Below are 22,104 nucleotides of genomic sequence, written 5' to 3' on the forward strand. Positions count from 1 at the left end.
CTTGATTGTTTTTCAGTAAATTTTGATGACTTCACTACATGTTTCACATGAAACAAAAAAATGCGACCAAATTATTTCTGGTTTCATACTAAACCTATCAGTACATATATAGCCATTCACACCCCTGCCTTATTGTTTGAACAAACGCTTGGTTTGACTGATAAGAGCGTGTCTATTTTGTTGTCTTTAGATACTGAAAATATATTAGGTTTTTTTTTACATGTGCCCCTCAAGCAGTGTCCCATTCTCCCCCATTACCACATCCAATGGTCCAAATACCATGGTTAAATCAATGGGAGACTATTCTGCACACTTAACAAAATCTCCTTGGCCATATTCATCTAGGGATTATTCACCTCACTTGGGAAAATATTTTTAAATCATTTCAATCTATTCATACATAATTTGAAAATTGTCAAAAATGAATAAATATTACGAAATCCTTTAAATATTCAAATTGAAATGTGGCAGGAAATGAAAGCCATTTATGTTTCTTGAAATGAACTAAAGATGGCGCTATCACAGTTGGAAAGGCTATTTCACTTTTATGTGACTACTGTAACCCACTGTGTTTAGCCAGTGTTTGAATAAAATCAGTCCAGAGAAACTGACATTTTGTTATTTTTATAAAGGCTGCTAGTTGGTTAAATTCTACTGAAACCCAAAGCACCAGTATGTCTAGCATTTACACCAAATTTGAACAAAGTCTATCAAAGCTTGTTGGAGAAATGAATCACAACATAAATAGAAAAAAATGTCAATGACTCAAAAAAAATTAATTACATACATCTCCCATTATGTCTTGGCTTTGCACCTACTTTGAACTAATTTTAGAAATGACTGACATCCAATATACAGTTCCTGTTTCAGACAGTATCAGGATTTCATTGTTGCAATGCCTTTATAGTATCCTGTACTGAAACAATAAAAGACCTACATCACAAGTACAGGTAGTCTGATTGACTGTGAATGAATACACCTAATCTTAAAGTGCCTGTGCAATGCCTGCCCTCACGTTTCCCATTTTAGATCTGTGTTCCACTGAAATGGGCAGTTATTGATTTTTTTGCTGAAAATGATTACTCGTATCCAAGTAAATTTGGGATATTTCTCGTGTTGTAGCCACGCCCACTTATTCTGAAACAGTCGACTGTTTCCGGATTTCCGCCACTCGCCAAAAGTGCGCCACCAAATGAAAAAATGTGAGAAGAAGTCATACCCCTGAGCCGTAATAACACTGGTCATTCAGTATACTTTTAAACGATATACATTTTTCAGTCGGCGTTTTTTGTCTTTTTTTTGTCTATTTTCTTTCTTTTTTGAGAGAGAGAGAGTTTTTAGATGTTGTGTTGTGGGCAGTTGCAGTGAAACGTATAGTCATAGTGTAAGTATTCACACGTTTCTAATTGATCCGAAGGTGCGACATCAGTGGACGAAAGCCACTTAGCCTCAGATTCCTTTTTTGGAAAAACTGTCCTCGTCCATGACAAAAAAACAACTAGGTTTAAAGAGAAACGCCGACAACATAAATCTGGCGCAACACTTTTGAAAGAAATAGATTCCAGACCAGCCCATGATCACCGAGGCGGATTTCAGAAGAGAGATAGACGTCCGGCAAGTGTTTCAAATGAGTTGACTTTTTTTGCGATCCTGATTATCGTTTTATAGAAACCATTTAGTCCCTGTTAAGTAAAAGGTAGCAAAAGGTAGCATAACTTTGACAGTGACACGAAAACGAAGCGTCGGAAAAACAGGAAATTACACAGCCCTTACACACTGCTAATTGTTTTCATTTTCGAAGGCTAAAAGTTTCTGAATTAATTGGTGGTTGGTGTTGAATGTCGAATTCACACCTTTGTTCTTTTTTTACCTCCATGCTTGCAGCTTGATCTGCGTAATAATTTCTGAAATAAGAATCCGGGCTTGGTCAATGTGTTTCCACCAAGTAAAGTTTTAATATGATGTTATAATTATGACAATCACGCCATGGATCACGCTAACTCAAATCCACTCTGAATTTATCTGTATGTGTGTCGATCTCGATTATTTTTGTTATCCGCTTTTAACGCACTTGCCCTCGTCGTGATCCGACGCGTTCACCTATTTCACCAAAATTTCAATTTATTTCCACGCGGCTGTCATTTATTTAGTAACTGTGATTTGTCGTTTTTTAAATTATTTTATAGTGATCACTATAGTCTAATGTTTAGAATGTCAAAATATGTTCTCTTTTATTTTAATTTTGAAAATTTTACTCAGACGATCGATGAAATAAAACAGTGTAGTGACGTGCCTAGTAACCTGCTAAATAACGAGATAATTCCGACGTCAAATTCTATTTTGTCCAGTGACAGTGTACAGTGCGCCGCTGACGATTACCGTGACCAGCTACACCAGAACGAACATATTTCGCATCTAACTCAAACCCATGCAACAAAAATTGATACTATGTGTTCATTATGGTCCATTCCTCCTCGACGAACAAGTACCTAAGTGAAAATTTAGTCAAAGACGAGAAAACTGCAGAAGAAATTTGCCTTATTTACACGTACTGCCAATGCAAGCTGCCATGCGACTTCCCCTTCTGACGTCACAAGGGGAATTTCTGTATGCAAATAAGAAGCTAATGAGGAGCCTCGTTTTAAAATACACAAAAATAAAGTTGCCGTAGATTGAGTTTAAAACACATTTTTTCACTTAAAAAAATAATTCATGCTTAGAAACATACAAAATAATAATATTTATGTATCAATGGATAATTTTAGGCATGAAAATAGCAGCCATTTCATAGGCACTTTAAATAGATTACACAGTGAGTTTGTATAAACAATTTAATTTGTATGTGTCCAATATACAGGTCTAATAAGAATAGATAAAGTGAGTACAACTGACAATCATACCAAGTATCGGTTTGACGATGCTATGCTTTACAGTTGCAATACATCAACTGGACAGTATCCTACCAGTCACAAGGTCACAAAGGGTTGATTTACATAACTATCCAGTTATGACAATTTCTTATCAGCAGAAATCTTGTTATCTAACTTAAGTGTAGGTCTCCTTTCTGCATATTTCCATGTAGGGTTCTTTGATGGAAAAGTTTCAACATTCAAATAAGTTGGTTTATTAGTGAAAGGAGTCCAAAGTCCCTGTATCGTAGGGTTGTCTGTATGCATCCATTTTCTCAGTCTTACTACATCCAAACCTGACTGTGTCCTCGCTAACTCAACCTCTTTCTGTACTTGCTCTCTGTTCATTGACTGGCATTCAATATCTTTTTTGTTACCATTTACTGTACACAGAAAAAAAAATAGGGAAGATTTGATTACATGATTATTAATACAATATAATACATCAGTAACCAACCATGTGTTATGTAATTGTTAATCTGAAAAAAATTTGGTGTCATGTTGAAATATTGCTATTGGGGACAGTCGGTCAACTCATTGAAACCAAAATTAAATTGAAACAAAATTTGTCCTATAACATCTAAGAGAGGGGAATTCTGGAGCTCTAAACATTAACGCTTGCCAGATCTGAATGCCATATATTTTCCTGTCAGTATTTTGTATGCATATTTCAATAATTTCTCTTAATTATGGATTAAATAGACAAAATTTGCTATGGGTTACAGGTCTACAATTTTGTTTATAAAATCTTAAGAAATTATTTTGGGTCAGGTAAGTTGAAATAGTCAATGAGAGATTGTTCTGGAGCTGATATTTTTTGTATTTTATCTCTTTGAATACAGTGGATTTCAATTGATAGTAAAAAGTCACCAGTGTTCACTTACGATATTCGGCAACCACAAGTGGACTTTTATGATTTGGATCAGGTTTCACATAAACAACTACTCCAGGGTTCTTCCTAGCAAAGTCAACCAAGTCATTTTCTATGAAGTCTCTATAAAGAACAAGACAAAATGTAAAGCAAAGAATTACAAATAAATATGGCAATAAGTTACAACAAAGATGCATAAAATGTATATAGCGTGCATACATTCATAATCCTGTATGGTGCGATCTCACGAGAAGTGAACTCTCATGATTTGCAAACATTTCAAAGTGATCGCAATTTGGGTGCATTCATCGAAATAGTTCTAACCAATAGCACCACAGAATGCAGTAGGTGCTCGAGAATGTTGATTGCGTGAATAGAAATTAGCGAGATTATCGGTGCATTCAAAAAATGTATGCATTTTAAGAAATGCAAGTTTTTTTTTGCAATTTTTTGACATTACATTTTGTGAGAATTCTTCAATTCATGAATGCTTTTCAACGAACATTGCATACTCTTATCTTATAAATCCTTGGTTAAAATTAATATAGCAGCTCGTCATAGATGGCTCTAATTTTAAATGAAATTTTCAAAGTTATAATTGGGATTGGGATACATGTAAATGACTGTTACGTAATATAAATGTTACATTACATACAAAAAATATTAAGAAGCAATTGTATCTCTAGCAGGGATTAGTGTTAATGAATAACTATATAAATATTGTTTTGTCAATGTCATTCAGTAACTATGGACGTGAAAAAGGTATTTTTCAGATGTTACTACTGGGAGTGAATTTAAAATCGGGGGAAAGATTTTGAAAGTTAATTGAAGAGAAAAAAAGTGTCCAACTGTATTGAAGTTCATGAGATAAAAAAAGTCGTGGTAAAATGAGACAAAAATAACGCACTTAGTACATTTCCACTGCCCCTAGAATTTCAAATGGTTACCCCGAAACCTAGCTGCGGATCCGTAGCTCTATCTTGCGACTGACAACTGTTTTACCATTTTCTTTATTACTTGGACGTCTTATTTTCAAATTTTGTGTTGTAAGTCGAATATAGATACCGACGACCAAAAACGGCCCTCAGGGGGCTATGATTCAACAGCTACCCGAAACCAAAATACTGGTGACAAATCTATGAAAAACAAATGTCACAACAAACCTTACTCCACGTGATAGACCCGACGATTTTGAAAACAGAAATGTTATTCGCTGTAGCTGACATACATATCTACCAATACCGTTTTGTAGGACACTTTTCAGAAAAGCGCTGGGCATCGAACGTGACGTCATTTTCGAAAGAAATCCCAAGGAAAGACCTTCTGAAGCCCAAAGAACCACATGTGTTGCCCGGAACTAAATATGTACATCACTAAACTTGTAGGCTCTGCATACGAGTGATAATTAGAATATTATTGATCAATATTATTTTCTGAAATACACATTACACTGTATCGTATATTATACAGATATTTTGTGTCAGAAATTGAGCCGCTTGTGTCGTAAAAATACAAAAAATATATAAAATTCTAAAAAAATTGTGATTACGAATTTCGCATTCACCTCACCGTTCAAAATAAATATGACCCGGAAGTAATTTATGTTTTTTTAGTATGTATCAATCCGCCAACTATATATAATGTTTTTGATAATATTTATTGTTGCGGGCATCTATAGTGTATGTTATCCATTAGATGGGATAAAGAAAAGGTGTCTAAATCAACCATCGTCAACATACAGTGTGAGAAGTAAATGTTCCAGTAATCCATGAACTAAGTGTGGCAATTTCGCGGCAGTACATTGCCAACTCGTAGGTGTTGCGCGGCAAGTGATATTTGGTGAAACGATTGCACAGCTGGTACTGATCACAGACGGCATATCTCAGAGAAACATTATTATATTGTAACATATTCTAATCGTAAATGTGTCGGAATTTGTGTGACGTATAGGATTGATGGACTTGTCATTTTAGTCAGATAATATTTCTAATGGGAGCTTTTCGGCGGGCATTTTCATTGCCATTACCAGGACATGGTGAGGATGAAAACATTAACAGTAACGTTATCACAAACAGTGTCCGAGATCCCGATGACTCGTATAACGCAAAGGGGGATCTCGGCCTTGGGCTCGGACTGAAACCTGGTGGCATTCAAGTAGACAGGGAACTCGAAACGGTCCATGAAATTTCCCCGAAATCAGGAGTTTTAAAGAACGATTCACTATGGTCACCAACAACGAAATCTGTTTCGATGTTTAGTTTGAAGGGTCCATCCAGGCGGAGATCTAACTCAAAGAGCAAAGAGACAGAGCAAGTGCAATGTGAAGAGGAATGTGATGATGAGGAGTTCCCTACAGTGGATGGAGTGTCACTGGGTACATCCATTCGACAGCAGAAAAAATTATATAAACATGATATACAAGAAATTATTAACACAAAGGGGAGTATCTCCCCTCTTATGAAGGAAGAGCTAGGTAATTTTAAATTATATATTCAACATATTATTACTGTAATCATGTTCATTTTTTACTTGCTTTTAATTTTGCTATTTCCCAAAAAATTATGGAATTTCAACTGAAGTTCATAGCATTAAATCAACGTGAGCATATTGTATTACAATAGAGTGCTTTATATAACTGGCAACTTCATGGGTATAAAATCTATCAATATGCTCAAAACATTGATATAGTGAAATTTTATAGCAGGGAAAATGAATGCTTTTACAGTATTTTGATGACCAATTCTTGGAACATGAGTTTATTTTACAAGTCAGGAAGAAATCTTAGACTTTTCACTAAAATATCCTGACCAACTATACATATATCAATTAACATTTAATAATATGCTGACTACAATATCACAGAAAAAAAATGGTCAATATTTTTAAGAACATGTAATGCAATGTTAAATATAAAGTTAAAACAAATGTAGGTCTATCCACTGATTTTTCCCAAACAAGGTTTGTCCTAATCTATTTGACTTTTGTTGTAGGCAATTGTGATTTTATTTTATCAAAATAAACATAGGTCTACAAACTTGCCTGTCAAACTGGCTGCATATACCTCGAAATGGCATTTGACAGTAAATACTGAAAAACAACTAAAATCATGATTTTTAATAAAACATATATAAACTTCTGAAGGAAAATCCTTAAAAGTAAAATAAAACGGCTCAAATAACAAAATTCAGCTACAATTGTCACTCTTTGACAAACTCTTTCAATCAATCATTGTTTATGGCTGTGATGTATGGAGTGACAAAAGTTCAATTGATTTCTCCATCAAACTCATTGCTTCATACATAAACAGGCAATTAAATATATATGAACAGAATAGTCTACTCCAATAACATATTCCTACTCAAGGCATTCTTGGTTAACAAAAGCCTGAAGTGCAAATACATGTAATACATGAAAATGAAATTTTTTTTTTTCATTTTTAATGCAAATGATACAAATCAAAACTAATAGATTCACAGAGACCACTACTGCCTGAATCATGCATACTTGTGTAATTTCTATCATAACCTTATTATTATACAATTGTTCCTGCTGATAGTAATAATTCAATGAGAGATTACAACACAAAAAGGCAATGAAGATTGTTTTGCTTTTGTAAAGGTTTGTTGTCATTGACAGGATCCTATTTCTATCACAGACTGATAGCACTTCTGCATCTAAATTAAAGAAAAACGATTATGGGAAAACATTTTTATTAATATCTTATTCTCTATTTCTTGTTTGCTGTTCACCTATCAATAAAACATTTGTCTGGCATGTTTTGTTAGGATAAAAATGTCCTGATTCAGGGCTATACCCAATTTGTAATGCAAATACATTTATATATCATCAAATTTAATCACACTGTCATTTGATTTTTACTGTATATTGTCATATAAATAAAAAAAACTCCTCTTGATGGTCAATGCCAAGTTTGAATGAAATTGGTCAAGGCATGTCCAAGAAAAGGTGGATGACAAGTTTGAATTTTGTGATTTTATTCGTTTTTGACGAAAATGGCCGCCATTTGGCTAAATTCCTGCTAACATCCTGCTGTTGAATGATGTGTACATCAATTTGTCTAAGTATGTGATGACAGTTGGGCTTTTGAGCTGATTACAACATTCACGATAAATTTCCCACATTTGTTCATTTTAAAAATGATGAGTTTATTATGCCGCCTGTATTTTTCTTAACAGGAGTGTGGGCATGCACTGGAGTGCATGGTTCTGCTATCAGATTTTACTGTACATATAAAGTGAATATGCCATCTTGTCTAATATATCGCTGTAGTTCAGTTTTTTAATCCCCGTTGAATGGAGTTTGAAACAAGGACTTATGTTTTGGGTTCCGTCTGTGCGTCTGTCGTCATTTCTCAGAGACGCTTGGACAGATTTTCTTCAAAGCTGGTACAAAAACAAGTCCTAATGAGAGACATGTGTACATCAATTTATTTTTGATTTGGTTGACCTTTGTCTGACTGGTGGCCATTTTTGTCCCAAAAATCAACATTTGGACGTGTCATCAACTGTTTCTCGGACATGTCTTGACCAATTTAATTCTAACTTGGCATTGACATCAGTCATGGTGGGTTACTGACGGCGTCATTTTTGTTTGTAATTCGATTCAAAATGGTGGACTGGTGGCCCTTTTGTTTTTTACAAGTGTTCTGCTCATTTTACAGAGATGATTGTACAGCTTTAGATTAAATTTAGTACAAAGGCAAAATATCGCTTTGTTATTAAATTTTGTTGTCCTTCAACTGACGGCCATTAATTGTCCCAAAATCAACATTTGGACATGTCATTAACAGTTTCTGGGGCATGCCTTGACCATTTTCATTCAAACATGGTCTTTATACCTGTTTCATTCACATTTGTAGTTAATATGCTAAATACTATCCCAATATTTAAACATAATCTGACTATACTTTTCATTGTTTGACAAAGTCACTTAAAACATGACTGGGAGTATTTCATTGACAATGACTTGTTTTTGCTGATTATCACTTGCAATGAATTTTCTCAGAAGACTCTTTGACAATTTTCTAGTTATTCCTGGCCTAAATGTATGAGAGCTAACAGCTAGGGAACACACACATATATACAATTGTATGTAAATACATTTGTGTTGAGTTTGCGCTATTAAGTAATGTGACTTGTCACAATGTAACATTACATGATAAACAGAATTGTGGCCTACTGATGATAAACTTTGATTATTTTTTTCGATCTGTAATTTTTCCTGTAGAATTTTTTTTTCGAAATCCACCACCTAGAGTTTCTAATGGTCAACCTTTTATTATTTACATAATGTTTTAGCAGATATTTTATTTGTGTTTGGCCACCACCAAAAAGCAACACCGGTAAAATGCAAAAGTAATAGTTACCGGGTAATACAAAGAAGATTTTTACTTAATGACTACCGGGCTACATCCGATATTAAAATCTGATGTAATCATAAATATGCACTCTGTCCACTCTGTATCTAAAGCAAAATATTCATGGACATAAATTGGTACAGTAGATTAAACCAAATGAAGTTTCATTGATGTGAAAATTGATATCAATAGATGTATTAATATTTAACCCAAATTTCTATTCTATTTTTATTTCGCACAATTATGTGTAGTGTAAAGGAGACAAGGAGAAAAAATAATTTTATTGGATTTTTTTGCAACAGCTGTGAGGAAATAAAAGCCCACTACCAGTGTGATTATAGTTACACTAAGTGTCACTAGACAGGAAATTGAAAAGCAGTAAATTTGTGTACTATAATAAAAACTGATTTCTGATATTTCTGTCTTATGTACATATGTTGCTTACATCAATGCTAGTAACATGCGGGTAGAAGTTGCCTAGGTTACTAATCTGTCTACTTTTGATGTTCATGAGAAATAACTGCATCACTCAGCATCAATTGGGTAGGGAAAAGAAATGATGTCATTTAGATAACTCAACCTATTTTACTGTTGTCTGCCTTAGACTCTTAGGTCAATATTTGTAATAAGTATAGACCGCCTCTGCCTAGAAAAAGAATTAAGTGAGAACTGAACCTCAAAATAGAAATCCATTGCCTGTATGGTATGTTGAGTGTGCCAAATGCATGGCCCTTTGCTAAAATATACTAAACTATTTACATTACTGCTATTATATAATTAGCTAATTTGCATACTTATCAATTTAATTTTTCCTAAGTTAGGTTTTAAAGGTAAGCTTACACTCAATACATCTCAGCAAACCATATGGTAGGAGTGTTGTAGTGATTACCGGCACCGCCATATTGTTTCAAACACCAAAACATTGCAGTGCGATTCACGAGGTCGTTACGTAATTAGAAATGGTTACCATTTTTACATGAGTGTGTCTTTTGACTAAATGTGTGCATTTAGGAGTGTTATGACACGCACCAGTTGCATCAGCATTTCTTGACATTTTGGACTGTGTCAATACGTTCATTTTTGTTAACTTTGCCTTTTGTTATATAGCAATTTATACAATTGAATGGAATAAATCGAAAGGCAATTGCGTCGTGAGCTTCTATTTATGTTAAACATGTCCAAGTTCTCCACTAATAGTGTGACATTGTCTTTTAACAGGATGCGCATTGCAAACCAGTCAGCAACTTAGCTAGCAATGTTGCTGTTTAGTTAATATGGTGGTGACAGAAATCATTTACATTTACTAGGTTAAAATCAATAAATTGAGAATCATTTGTATTTACTTGGAAACCCTGTTCTAAAGCATAAATGCTGTTTTTTAATAATTTGTATAAGGGTAGTAAAATATAAAATATGATTCATGTGCATTGAATCAATCAATTACCAGTTGCCATGACGCTTTTTTCTGTGCTTCTCAAATTCTCTTAAAAACACTTGCACATACTACAGTTTAGCTGAAAATTGCCAATAGTTTCAATTATAGAAAGATCCACTTTGTATAATTAGCTACATATACACTGTATTATTGCTTAAAATACAGGGTACCGGAGCTGAATTAGGTGAAAAGAACAATACAATGTACTAATGGTAGATCACAGTTCCTGTTTTACAGTGTCACAATCTGTAAATGTATTTATTATGTCCATGCAGTTCTTTCAATTCTGGCTCAGTGTGATCATCATGACAATTCCCACTCTGAAAGACTTTTATTTACTCTTGTTTAGGATCTGTTTAGCTTTGTGGAAATGAAATTTAGATTGTGAGTACATGTATGTCTGTCATCAACTCTCTACAACACAGCCTACATGTAGATCAGAAAACGTAATCTCTGACTGCAACCATTTTTGACTACCAAGTTAATTTTACTGTTTTTTTTCTCTTTTAGATGCTGATTCACATTATGACAGTCGAAAGGTTGCAAAGTCTGATCAACATTTGATAAAAAAGAAATTAATAAAAGCACAAGATGTGAGTTTTACCTTTGACATTAAAGTGCCTGTGAAATGACCACCTATACGTTTATGTTTTAGGTTTATGATGTCCTGAAATAGGCATTTGTAAAAAACAATTTAAATTTAATAATAAATCATCTTTATCATCAAAGGGGGAAGCCATGCAAGTGCCATCATGCACTGAATACCATAAAAACTTGTAGTTGTCCAACTAGTGCTTTTAAAAGTGTGTGAATTACCAGTATGCTAATGAAAATCTTTATTTTGTTGTCTGGAAATTAATATATCAATTGAATATCAAGTAAAATGCCTGTCAAGTTATTTTATTTTCCAGGTGAAAATATTATCGAACAATTAGTCTTCTGGTGGCATTATACTGCACATTTAAGTGTAGTCAGTGTCCCAATACGCGATCACTAATATATGATCGCTGCTTACTAAGTGGCGTTGGCTGGTGAAATTGAAAACTGATTGCAAAAAGAATCTAGTAATATTTCAAACAAATTGCCCTGAATTTCCACCTGCCGTGAATGCATGTTTTATTGCATATAAATAGAAATCTTATTTTACAGAAAAATCTAGCATCTTAAGCATGGAATATAATACAGGATTAAACGATTGACCAATGAAAAATTTGTATTTACGTATCAGGTCATCAAATGCGTCCAAATATCTGAAGTTTCACTTTTCAAAATGGCGGCAGTGATCACTGAACTTCAGTGAAGGTCTATCAATCCGCATTTTCATGTGTTAGGATGCAAGGTTATGCTCATTTCCCCGAGATTTGGTTTTAATATTATTAGAATATTAGAATTTTTACCTTGTCTTTTTTTTGCTCTGTTCAGCCTGAGGTGCCACACCATTTATCCCAAAATTATATTAAATTTTAATCTTATTTGTTTATTAATTGATTTTTTACTGTTATGTAACTTGTAGAAGGTGTGAATCATCAAACTTAAGTAATACGCTTAACTCTGTAACTTGAAAGCACTGAACACTGCAATATTTTTTGTTTTTGTATTTATGTTTGACCCCTTGACCTCAGCATTCATTATGCAAATCTGAGATGAAAATTTGTATTAATATCATGTACAGATACAATACAGTAAAACTGCAATTTCAGGCGAATTTTTTTTTTTTTTTTTTTTGCCCTCGAAATAGCATAATAATGTTGTACACAAAATAGCAAGATTTACATCCTCGTGCATCATAAACTACAGTACTATTTTTGACGATTCGCCTCCTTTTTTATTTTGTTTAATTAATTTTGTCAATCAGTTAATCTTTGACTCACTGGCCAAGAACCTTATTTTATCTGTATTGACACACTCATGGTGGGATTGATGCATATCACTTTGTTTTGTAATTTCAAATGGCGCCCATTTTACCCTTTTCTTTGACATTTTTTCACCTATTTTGTTTAAAAAAGATACAAAGACAAGACATAATAATTTGCATATTTTCTTAAAGGGGAACCAATACTACAAGTAGGGGCAAGATGGCCAGAGCAATTAGCATGCTAATCCGAACCAAGCTGCTCACATCCTGGAATTGTGTCATTTACGATGTTTAGAGATCAAGCTGTGATTCTAAATACATTTTACTGGGTAATGAATATGTACTCTAGCGATTACTCATCTTTTGGTATTTCATGAAATTCTAGTACATGTATGTGGACACTTACCGGTAATAGGAAATACCTCTTTATTAGTCCCCATTCTGATGCAGTCTGAAAACAGGGACTTATGGATTGACCTCTGTGCTTAGATGTTTTGATCATTCTCATTGGGTTTTAATTTTACAAATTTGGCAGAAAAACAGTGAGTTGTATTGTTATTTTACATGCACACATGGATTTAATTTAGCGGATTTTTACTTATCTGTGAAAATAGCGAAATTAAAACCCAGTGAATAATTAATGCATTTATAGTACTGTATTCTTGGATTATTAAAAATGAATGTTGAATATATTTTAAGTGTTGAAACAATGGAAACATGAACATTTCATCTTTAATAATTTTGTCTTGATATTCTCCGTAGGATGTTGAGCTGTTGAAAAATGAACTTGAAGCTTGCCAACGACAATTAGATAGCAAATATCGCGCAATCAGAATTCTTCAAAACCAGGTAAAGATAAATATTTTTCAGTTCCTGTGAAGATCAAATGTTAGACTGAAAAACTACCTCACTTGTGTTAAATGAATTAGTTATTCAGGTACATTGTGATTTATAGTAAATTTATAAAACACCATATATGCTCCATTAATATCTCATGCACTTACATAAACTACAGAGATACTCTATGGTTAAAATACATAATATTTTAATGATTCAGTATAAAATAAGGGTTATTTCTGGTTTGCATGCATTTCTATTGAAGACGCGCTTCTAATAGAGTAAATATTGTAGTATCAAGACATTGGAGTCCACACAAATGTTATGGGCATACAATTTTACTCTATTGTTGTCAGTAATATGGTAATATTTCCATGTCACTGTAGAGTAATATTGTAATATCAGGACATTGGAGTCCACACAAATGTTATGAGCATACAACTCTATTGTTGTCAGTAATATGGTAATATTTCCATGTCACTGTAGAGTAATATTGTAATATCAAGACATTGGAGTCTACACAAATGTTATGGGCATACAACTCTATTGTTGTCAGTAATATGGTAATATTTCCATGTCACTGTAGAGTAATATTGTAATATCAAGACATTGGAGTCCACACAAATGTTATGGGCATACAACTCTATTGTTGTCAGTAATATGGTAATATTTCCATGTCACTGTAGAGTAATATTGTAATATCAGGACATTGGAGTCCACACAAATGTTATGGACATACAACTCTATTGTTGTCAGTAATATGGTAATATTTCCATGTCACTGTAGAGTAATATTGTAATATCAGGACATTGGAGTCCACACAAATGTTATGGGCATACAACTCTATTGTTGTCAGTAATATGGTAATATTTCCATGTCACTGTAGAGTAATATTGTAATATCAGGACATTGGAGTCCACACAAATGTTATGGACATACAACTCTATTGTTGTCAGTAATATGGTAATATTTCCATGTCACTGTAGAGTAATATTGTAATATCAGGACATTGGAGTCCACACAAATGTTAAGGACATACAACTCTATTGTTGTCAGTAATATGGTAATATTTCTATGTCACTGTAGAGTAATATTGTAATATCAGGACATTGGAGTCCACACAAATGTTATGGACATACAACTCTATTGTTGTCAGTAATATGGTAATATTTCCATGTCACTGTAGAGTAATATTGTAATATCAGGACATTGGAGTCCACACAAATGTTATGGGCATACAACTCTATTGTTGTCAGTAATATGGTAATATTTCCATGTCACTGTAGAGTAATATTGTAATATCAAGACATTGGAGTCTACACAAATGTTATGGGCATACAACTCTATTGTTGTCAGTAATATGGTAATATTTCCATGTCACTGTAGAGTAATATTGTAATATCAGGACATTGGAGTCCACACAAATGTTATGAGCATACAACTCTATTGTTGTCAGTAATATGGTAATATTTCCATGTCACTGTAGAGTAATATTGTAATATCAAGACATTGGAGTCTACACAAATGTTATGGGCATACAACTCTATTGTTGTCAGTAATATGGTAATATTTCCATGTCACTGTAGAGTAATATTGTAATATCAGGACATTGGAATCCACACAAATGTTATGGACATACAACTCTATTGTTGTCAGTAATATGGTAATATTTCCATGTCACTGTAGAGTAATATTGTAATATCAGGACATTGGAGTCCACACAAATGTTATGGACATACAACTCTATTGTTGTCAGTAATATGGTAATATTTCCATGTCACTGTAGAGTAATATTGTAATATCAGGACATTGGAGTCCACACAAATGTTATGGGCATACAACTCTATTGTTGTCAGTAATATGGTAATATTTCCATGTCACTGTAGAGTAATATTGTAATATCAGGACATTGGAGTCCACACAAATGTTATGGACATACAACTCTATTGTTGTCAGTAATATGGTAATATTTCCATGTCACTGTAGAGTAATATTGTAATATCAGGACATTGGAGTCCACACAAATGTTATGGACATACAACTCTATTGTTGTCAGTAATATGGTAATATTTCCATGTCACTGTAGAGTAATATTGTAATATCAGGACATTGGAGTCCACACAAATGTTATGGACATACAACTCTATTGTTGTCAGTAATATGGTAATATTTCCATGTCACTGTAGAGTAATATTGTAATATCAGGACATTGGAGTCCACACAAATGTTATGGGCATACAACTCTATTGTTGTCAGTAATATGGTAATATTTCCATGTCACTGTAGAGTAATATTGTAATATCAGGACATTGGAGTCCACACAAATGTTATGGACATACAACTCTATTGTTGTCAGTAATAGGGTAATATTTCCATGTCACTGTAGAGTAATATTGTAATATCAGGACATTGGAGTCCACACAAATGTTATGGGCATACAACTCTATTGTTGTCAGTAATATGGTAATATTTCCATGTCACTGTAGAGTAATATTGTAATATCAGGACATTGGAGTCCACACAAATGTTATGGGCATACAACTCTATTGTTGTCAGTAATATGGTAATGATTCCATGTCACTGTAGAGTAATATTGTAATATCAGGACATTGGAGTCTACACAAATGTTATGGGCATACAACTCTATTGTTGTCAGTAATATGGTAATATTTCCATGTCACTGTAGAGTAATATTGTAATATCAAGACATTGGAGTCTACACAAATGTTATGGGCATACAACTCTATTGTTGTCAGTAATATGGTAATATTTCCATGTCACTGTAGAGTAATATTGTAATATCAGGACATTGGAGTCCACACAAATGTTATGAGCATACAACTCTATTGATGTCAGTAATATGGTAATATTTCCATATCACTGTAGAGTAATATTGTAATATCAGGACATTGGAGTCCACACAAATGTTATGGACATACAACTCTATTGTTGTCAGTAATATAGTAATATTTCCATGTCACTGTAGAGTAATATTGTAATATCAGGACATTGGAGTCCACACAAATGTTATGGACATACAACTCTATTGTTGTCAGTAATATGGTATTATTTCCATATCACTGCACAGTAGTTTTATTTATAAACATGCTTTGAATTTGTTTTTTGGTGACAGGTGTTCCTCTTTTAATCCTAGCTTAATCTGTGTTTTGTTACAAGAGGTCACAGGCAATGTGTGGCCATAATGTATTGGCTTTGCTTTGCCTCTCAATGAAAAACAAATTTATGCCAGTTTTGGAAAATAAAAAATATTTATGTCATCATGTCACATGTCACACAGACTGTATGATGGGCAATTAGTCCCAGTGAAGTGTCCAAACTATGAAGCATATGAAAACTGATGTGTTTTAGGTGATAAAAAGGGGCCTCTTTTGTACTTAATTCTGATACTGTTCCTAATCTACATACAGTAATGCCAACAACCTGTTAAAACCTGTTCTGCTGTTATCTTCTGTCAGTCAATGTCAGCATTTCTTTGCTGAGTTTAATTGTCAGTTCTGAGGAAGTTATTTGTTATCTGTTGATAATACTGCACTTTTGCTGTTCTTTAATATCACATAATCATGGCTTGGACCAGATTTTGGACAAGGTCATGTTTTATTGGTGGGTATAGCTTTCATTGGACCATGGTAAATGATTATTATGGAAATGCTTATCCATTTCTGGGAATTTTCCAGGAAAAGTAACCATTTGGGCATTACATCAAGTATATATTTCCTATATGAGCACACCACCCTCCCATTTGTTGCAGATATTCTCAGTATCTCAAATATGAATGTGTATGACTTTGTTTTGTGCAGTGCATCATGAGAAAATATGACAAACATTTTCCCCTAACAAAGAGCAACTCGTATTCATAATATTATGTGATGAAAGTTGTGTATAATTATTCATTAATTATTCATTATTCATTATTAATACATTTCAATCTCCATAATTTGGGTTTACACGGCTATTGTGACACCCCTGCATGTACGTCTTCACTTCAAATATTACTATTTATTTGTGTTATATGGGTTTGTGTATACATTTGTAAAATAAACTGTTGATGCATATCAAGTAAATATCTTCTATAAACTTGAATGCACTAATACTGTTAATGTTTTCTTTTGTCACAAGGCAACACAAGTAAGTTGCATCTCATCATATAACATCTATATTATGGTATCTCAATAAAATAATTATTTTTTTTTTCATGCATTTTGACTCATCGGTGTTGGATTTCATCTTAAATTATCAATTTCTAAGAAAATTTAATCTAATATCTATGTGTATACATGTTACATTGTTGTTTGAGGGACTGCTTTCTAATTTTGCTGTATGTTTTTAAAAATTGAATACATGTAACATACATGTACATCACATTATTTCTGCTTCTTGTATTTACCTGTTTTAATTAATCACGTTGTCCTGTGAAAGACTGTCTAGTGTGTGTGAAACAAGAAGAGCGCCCTCATAGCTTGAAACTTCACAACTAATAATACATCACAGGGAGTTGGAAAATGAAATAAAATTTTAAAATTATTTTTGTCTACTTCATGGACAGTTTACCTAAAAAGTTGTAAACTGTTAACATGACAATGAATAACTGATAGTGATTGTTAATTGGCAATATTGTTCTAGAAATTACTAAACACTTTTATAAATTGGTAAATTTATACCAATACCAATTTTTACCAATTTTATACAGTAGTGTGGGTGTTCATATGGGCAAGAATAAAACAAATATAATTGAATCTTTTAATTCTTTGATAATAATTTGCTTAAGGTATTCCAACTCCCTTTCTTTCTGATAAGTCGCGTCATCTAGTCACGAAGTGTTGTTGGTGTGGATGAGTGAAAGAAATTTTCATCGTTTTTGTCTAGTTGCCTTTGTTCAATTGATATGTTACTTGTATATTGAAAATGATGTAACAACTACATCAACACTGCAAACATCAATAATAATTTCACCCATGTTTGTCTTGTCTACATTATAGCATCGCTTTAAAGCATAGACGCTGTGGCTTTTTTGGGGAAGGTTTATTCAAATTTCACTTTTATACATTTCAAATATACTTTAATATAATTGCTGGTATGCTGGTCATATTTTTCAACACTGGTTTGTATATGTTTTGTTGCCTGTAGGTGGCGCTGTTCATCTTGTCTTATTCTCTCATATAAACCATTGGGGAAGACTGTGTAATTATTTTCATTGTTCTCTTCGTTTGTGTATCTCTCATTGTGTCTGGCTTGCTAGAGTCAAGGTGATGGATCTTCTGTTTTGATATAATTTTTGTCCGTTCATTGCAGGCATTACTAGCCCAAGCCAATCAGATTCAGACAACTATTTCTACGGAGGTGGTCAAAAAGAAACTTGAAAAGGTACGTCAATTTCTATAAATGTGATTGATTTATTATGTATTAATAAAATAGGGTGTGGTGGGTAAACATGCAACTCAGTCACTGGTATCTCTTTAATATTTATTTGACTAACAATTTCAAAGTTTTCACGACAGGAACACAATCTACAAATCTTTTAATAAATCTGTGACATGGTGGTCAAATTTAGTAGTTGAAAGTAAAGTGAGTAACTCCCCTGTCCCAATGTTTACAAATAAAATACAAATTGTTACTCCATGACTGTTGCTAAATGACTTGGAAATGCATGATCGAGATTGTTCAGGATATATAACAAGAATATTGGTAAATGAAAATGGAATGAATTAAAATAACAACTGACTGGATGGTTGAACAGCGCCCCCATAGTTGTCTTTCACATTCATCGACAAAGTTGTCTGTAATAAACAACCAACTTAATCATTTGAATGCCATCATTTTTGTGCAATATATATATATGTTTAAATTATTTGTTAATTTAGACCGAATGGATGTATTTTCTGAACTGTGACAAAAGTAGAATTTGTTGTTGAAAGGTTTTTTGTAACAGCATATCTCTATTTTGTTCTTTTGTTCGTGACTGAATTACAAAAATTGGTACCCTAGTATAGGCATAGAAGATTTAACAATTTTTTACGTACGTGTATATGGAAGGGTGAATTATTACTTATTTGTTTGTGTTTTCAGGATGTCAATAGTCTTCAGTTTGAGTTAGAGCTGAGAAATGGAAGTATGATGTTGAGTGAACAAACCTGGGCTGAAAGATTTGATCGGTAGGTCACCTATCTTTCTGTGAAGATGTCTGTGTCTGTACTGCCTTGCAGTGTTTGTAGTGATGCTGATATTTATTTTGACAATTCATTAACTATTTGTTTTATTTTATCTATAGAGTATGTCGAGAGAATGCGGCATTGATGGCCACGCTGGAAGCTAGATCAGATGAATTACGAAAAATGCATTCGGAGAAAATGGGTAAGTACAGGTTGTAGTATATAAAAGAAAGCATTTTCTATCTTCATAAACTTCACCCTATTTGCTCTATTAGTAGCACATGTGCTTTATGCAAATGACATGGATGTGTCTATGGTCAAAATAAGTCATATTTTAATAATCCAACATGCCATAATAGTAATATTTGTTATATGTACAGTATTATTAGAGCTGTGCAGAGCGAATACTGTATCTGATATGCACCAATATTCACATATTGACGTCACTGTCACGTTGCTCCAAATATTCATGTGCATACAGAAAATAATGATTTTTAGAGAAATGAACATTTGCTAGCTTCTAAAACTGGAAATCCAGTGTCAGTGATAATACCTTAAACTAAATCTCTTCTTATTTATTGTTTATGTTAGCTGTGATACGCGAGAGAGATGAACTGATATCAATGATGGATGTCAAAGAAAGGTTACAGTATGAAAGACATAAAACAACATCTGATGCAAGTTACACAAACAATACTGTAGCTGAGGTAAGTATTTAAATGTTTTTCGCATTTCTGATGAATAAATATCTGATTTTATTCACTGTTAAAATTCAATACATGAGCATTACATGGATTAGTTTGTGGTTTCAAATATCAGTATTTCATCCTTTGAAAGTGAAAGTAAACTTTAGTCATGTTTGACAAAATAGACATGCATTATGTTTTCCATATTTTTATGAATAATTTTACCTTTGGGTAATGGGAAATTATGCCTATTTGGTCTAATAATTAATAAAAAAACGATATGGAAATAAACATAAAAACATTCAAAATCAAAGTTCAATGCATTATGTTTTCCATACTTTTATGAATAATTTTCCCTGTAGGAATTGAGAAATTATGCCCATTTGGTCTAATAATTAATAAAAAAACGATATGGAAATAAACATAAAAACATTCAAAATCAAAGTTCAATGCATTATGTTTTCCATACTTTTATGAATAATTTTCCCTGTAGGAAATGAGTAATTATGCCTATTGGTTTAATAATTAATAAAAAAAGTTATGGAAATGAACATAAAAATATGCAAAGTGTTTTCAAGTTCAATGTGCAATTCAAAGTTTGCTTCTTGGACACATCAGTGGAATTGTAAACTATAAGTAGTTGCAGTGTCCCGCGTACATGTATGTAAACTATAAGTAGTTGCAGTGTCCCGCGTACATGTATGTAAACTATAAGTAGTTGCAGTGTCCCGCATACATGTATGTAAACTATAAGTAGTTGCAGTGTCCCGCATACATGTATGTAAACTATAAGTAGTTGCAGTGTCCCGCGTACATGTATGTAAACTATAAGTAGTTGCAGTGTCCCGCATACATGTATGTAAACTATAAGTAGTTGCAGTGTCCCGCGTACATGTATGTAAACTATAAGTAGTTGCAGTGTCCCGCATACATGTATGTAAACTATAAGTAGTTGCAGTGTCCCGCGTACATGTATGTAAACTATAAGTAGTTGCAGTGTCCCACATACATGTATGTAAACTATAAGTAGTTGCAGTGTCCCGCATACATGTATGTAAACTATAAGTAGTTGCAGTGTCCCACATACATGTATGTAAACTATAAGTAGTTGCAGTGTCCCACATACATGTATGTAAACTATAAGTAGTTGCAGTGTCCCGCATACATGTATGTAAACTATAAGTAGTTGCAGTGTCCCGCGTACATGTATGTAAACTATAAGTAGTTGCAGTGTCCCGCATACATGTATGTAAACTATAAGTAGTTGCAGTGTCCCGCATACATGTATGTAAACTATAAGTAGTTGCAGTGTCCCGCATACATGTATGTAAACTATAAATAGTTGCAGTGTCCCGCATACATGTATGTAAACTATAAGTAGTTGCAGTGTCCCGCATACATGTATGTAAATCTTGAATCAATAGTATTTGTAGAGTTTGGAATCATTCCAGTGCCAATTATATTCATGTGTTAAAAATAAATATTATTGTAACATTTGTAGTTAATTACCAGTTGGGGAGCAAGAGTCCCCTGAGGTACTACAGTCATGACTCGTATCATGTGTTAGGACCCAGGTGACTTACAGTATTCACCACATGTGAAATTGATTTGTTTACATGAAATTTGAAGGCATGCTTTACAACATCTGTTTCTTTAATCATAACTAGATGCAGCAGTGTATCATATAAACCAATGACATTATTATCACAATATTTAGTGTATACATATACATGTGTTCTGCATTGGTTTATAAAATTAATAGACCAGTTTGTTTTAAATATGCTATATTACCAACTGATTTGTCAACTTGAGTAATTGAACTATAGGTCAACTAAACAAATCATGTTCAAAGCTGGAATAACAGACGTATATTTCTAACATGTCAATTATTTATACTAGTACATGTGGTTTTCTAACTCAAACAAGATGCCATATATGTGTAGGGACATACTAAATGCATTTTACAT

General features: G+C 33.2%; 2 protein-coding genes across 3 annotated transcripts in view; one reads left to right on the forward strand and one right to left on the reverse strand.

Moving 5' to 3' along the window:
• Positions 1-2,817: 2,817 nt before the first annotated feature.
• Positions 2,818-5,168, reverse strand: LOC100371653 (large ribosomal subunit protein mL43-like). The gene is made up of 3 exons (XM_002742107.4): positions 4,944-5,168; positions 3,794-3,903; positions 2,818-3,292 (listed from the first exon to the last, which is right to left on the reverse strand). Exons 1-3 carry the CDS (start codon positions 5,072-5,074, stop codon positions 3,006-3,008), a joined length of 528 nt encoding a protein of 175 aa, XP_002742153.2. The 5' UTR covers positions 5,075-5,168; the 3' UTR covers positions 2,818-3,005.
• Positions 5,169-5,598: 430 nt separating this feature from the next.
• The window catches only part of LOC102810242 (coiled-coil domain-containing protein 125-like), a 30,049-nt gene continuing 13,543 nt past the window's right edge, over positions 5,599-22,104 (forward strand). For both annotated transcript variants that reach the window (XM_006825672.3, XM_085504517.1), the window contains exons 1-7: positions 5,599-6,253; positions 11,103-11,185; positions 13,210-13,296; positions 18,595-18,666; positions 19,369-19,454; positions 19,571-19,653; positions 20,043-20,158. In XM_006825672.3, the coding sequence (XP_006825735.1) occupies positions 5,770-6,253; positions 11,103-11,185; positions 13,210-13,296; positions 18,595-18,666; positions 19,369-19,454; positions 19,571-19,653; positions 20,043-20,158 (1,011 nt within the window). In that variant the 5' untranslated portion in view covers positions 5,599-5,769. The remainder of the gene's footprint in view (positions 6,254-11,102; positions 11,186-13,209; positions 13,297-18,594; positions 18,667-19,368; positions 19,455-19,570; positions 19,654-20,042; positions 20,159-22,104) is intronic.

The sequence above is a fragment of the Saccoglossus kowalevskii genome, chromosome 10, assembly GCF_978046115.1.
Source record: "Saccoglossus kowalevskii chromosome 10, keSacKowa6.1, whole genome shotgun sequence".
Classification (NCBI taxonomy): Eukaryota; Metazoa; Hemichordata; class Enteropneusta; family Harrimaniidae; genus Saccoglossus; species Saccoglossus kowalevskii.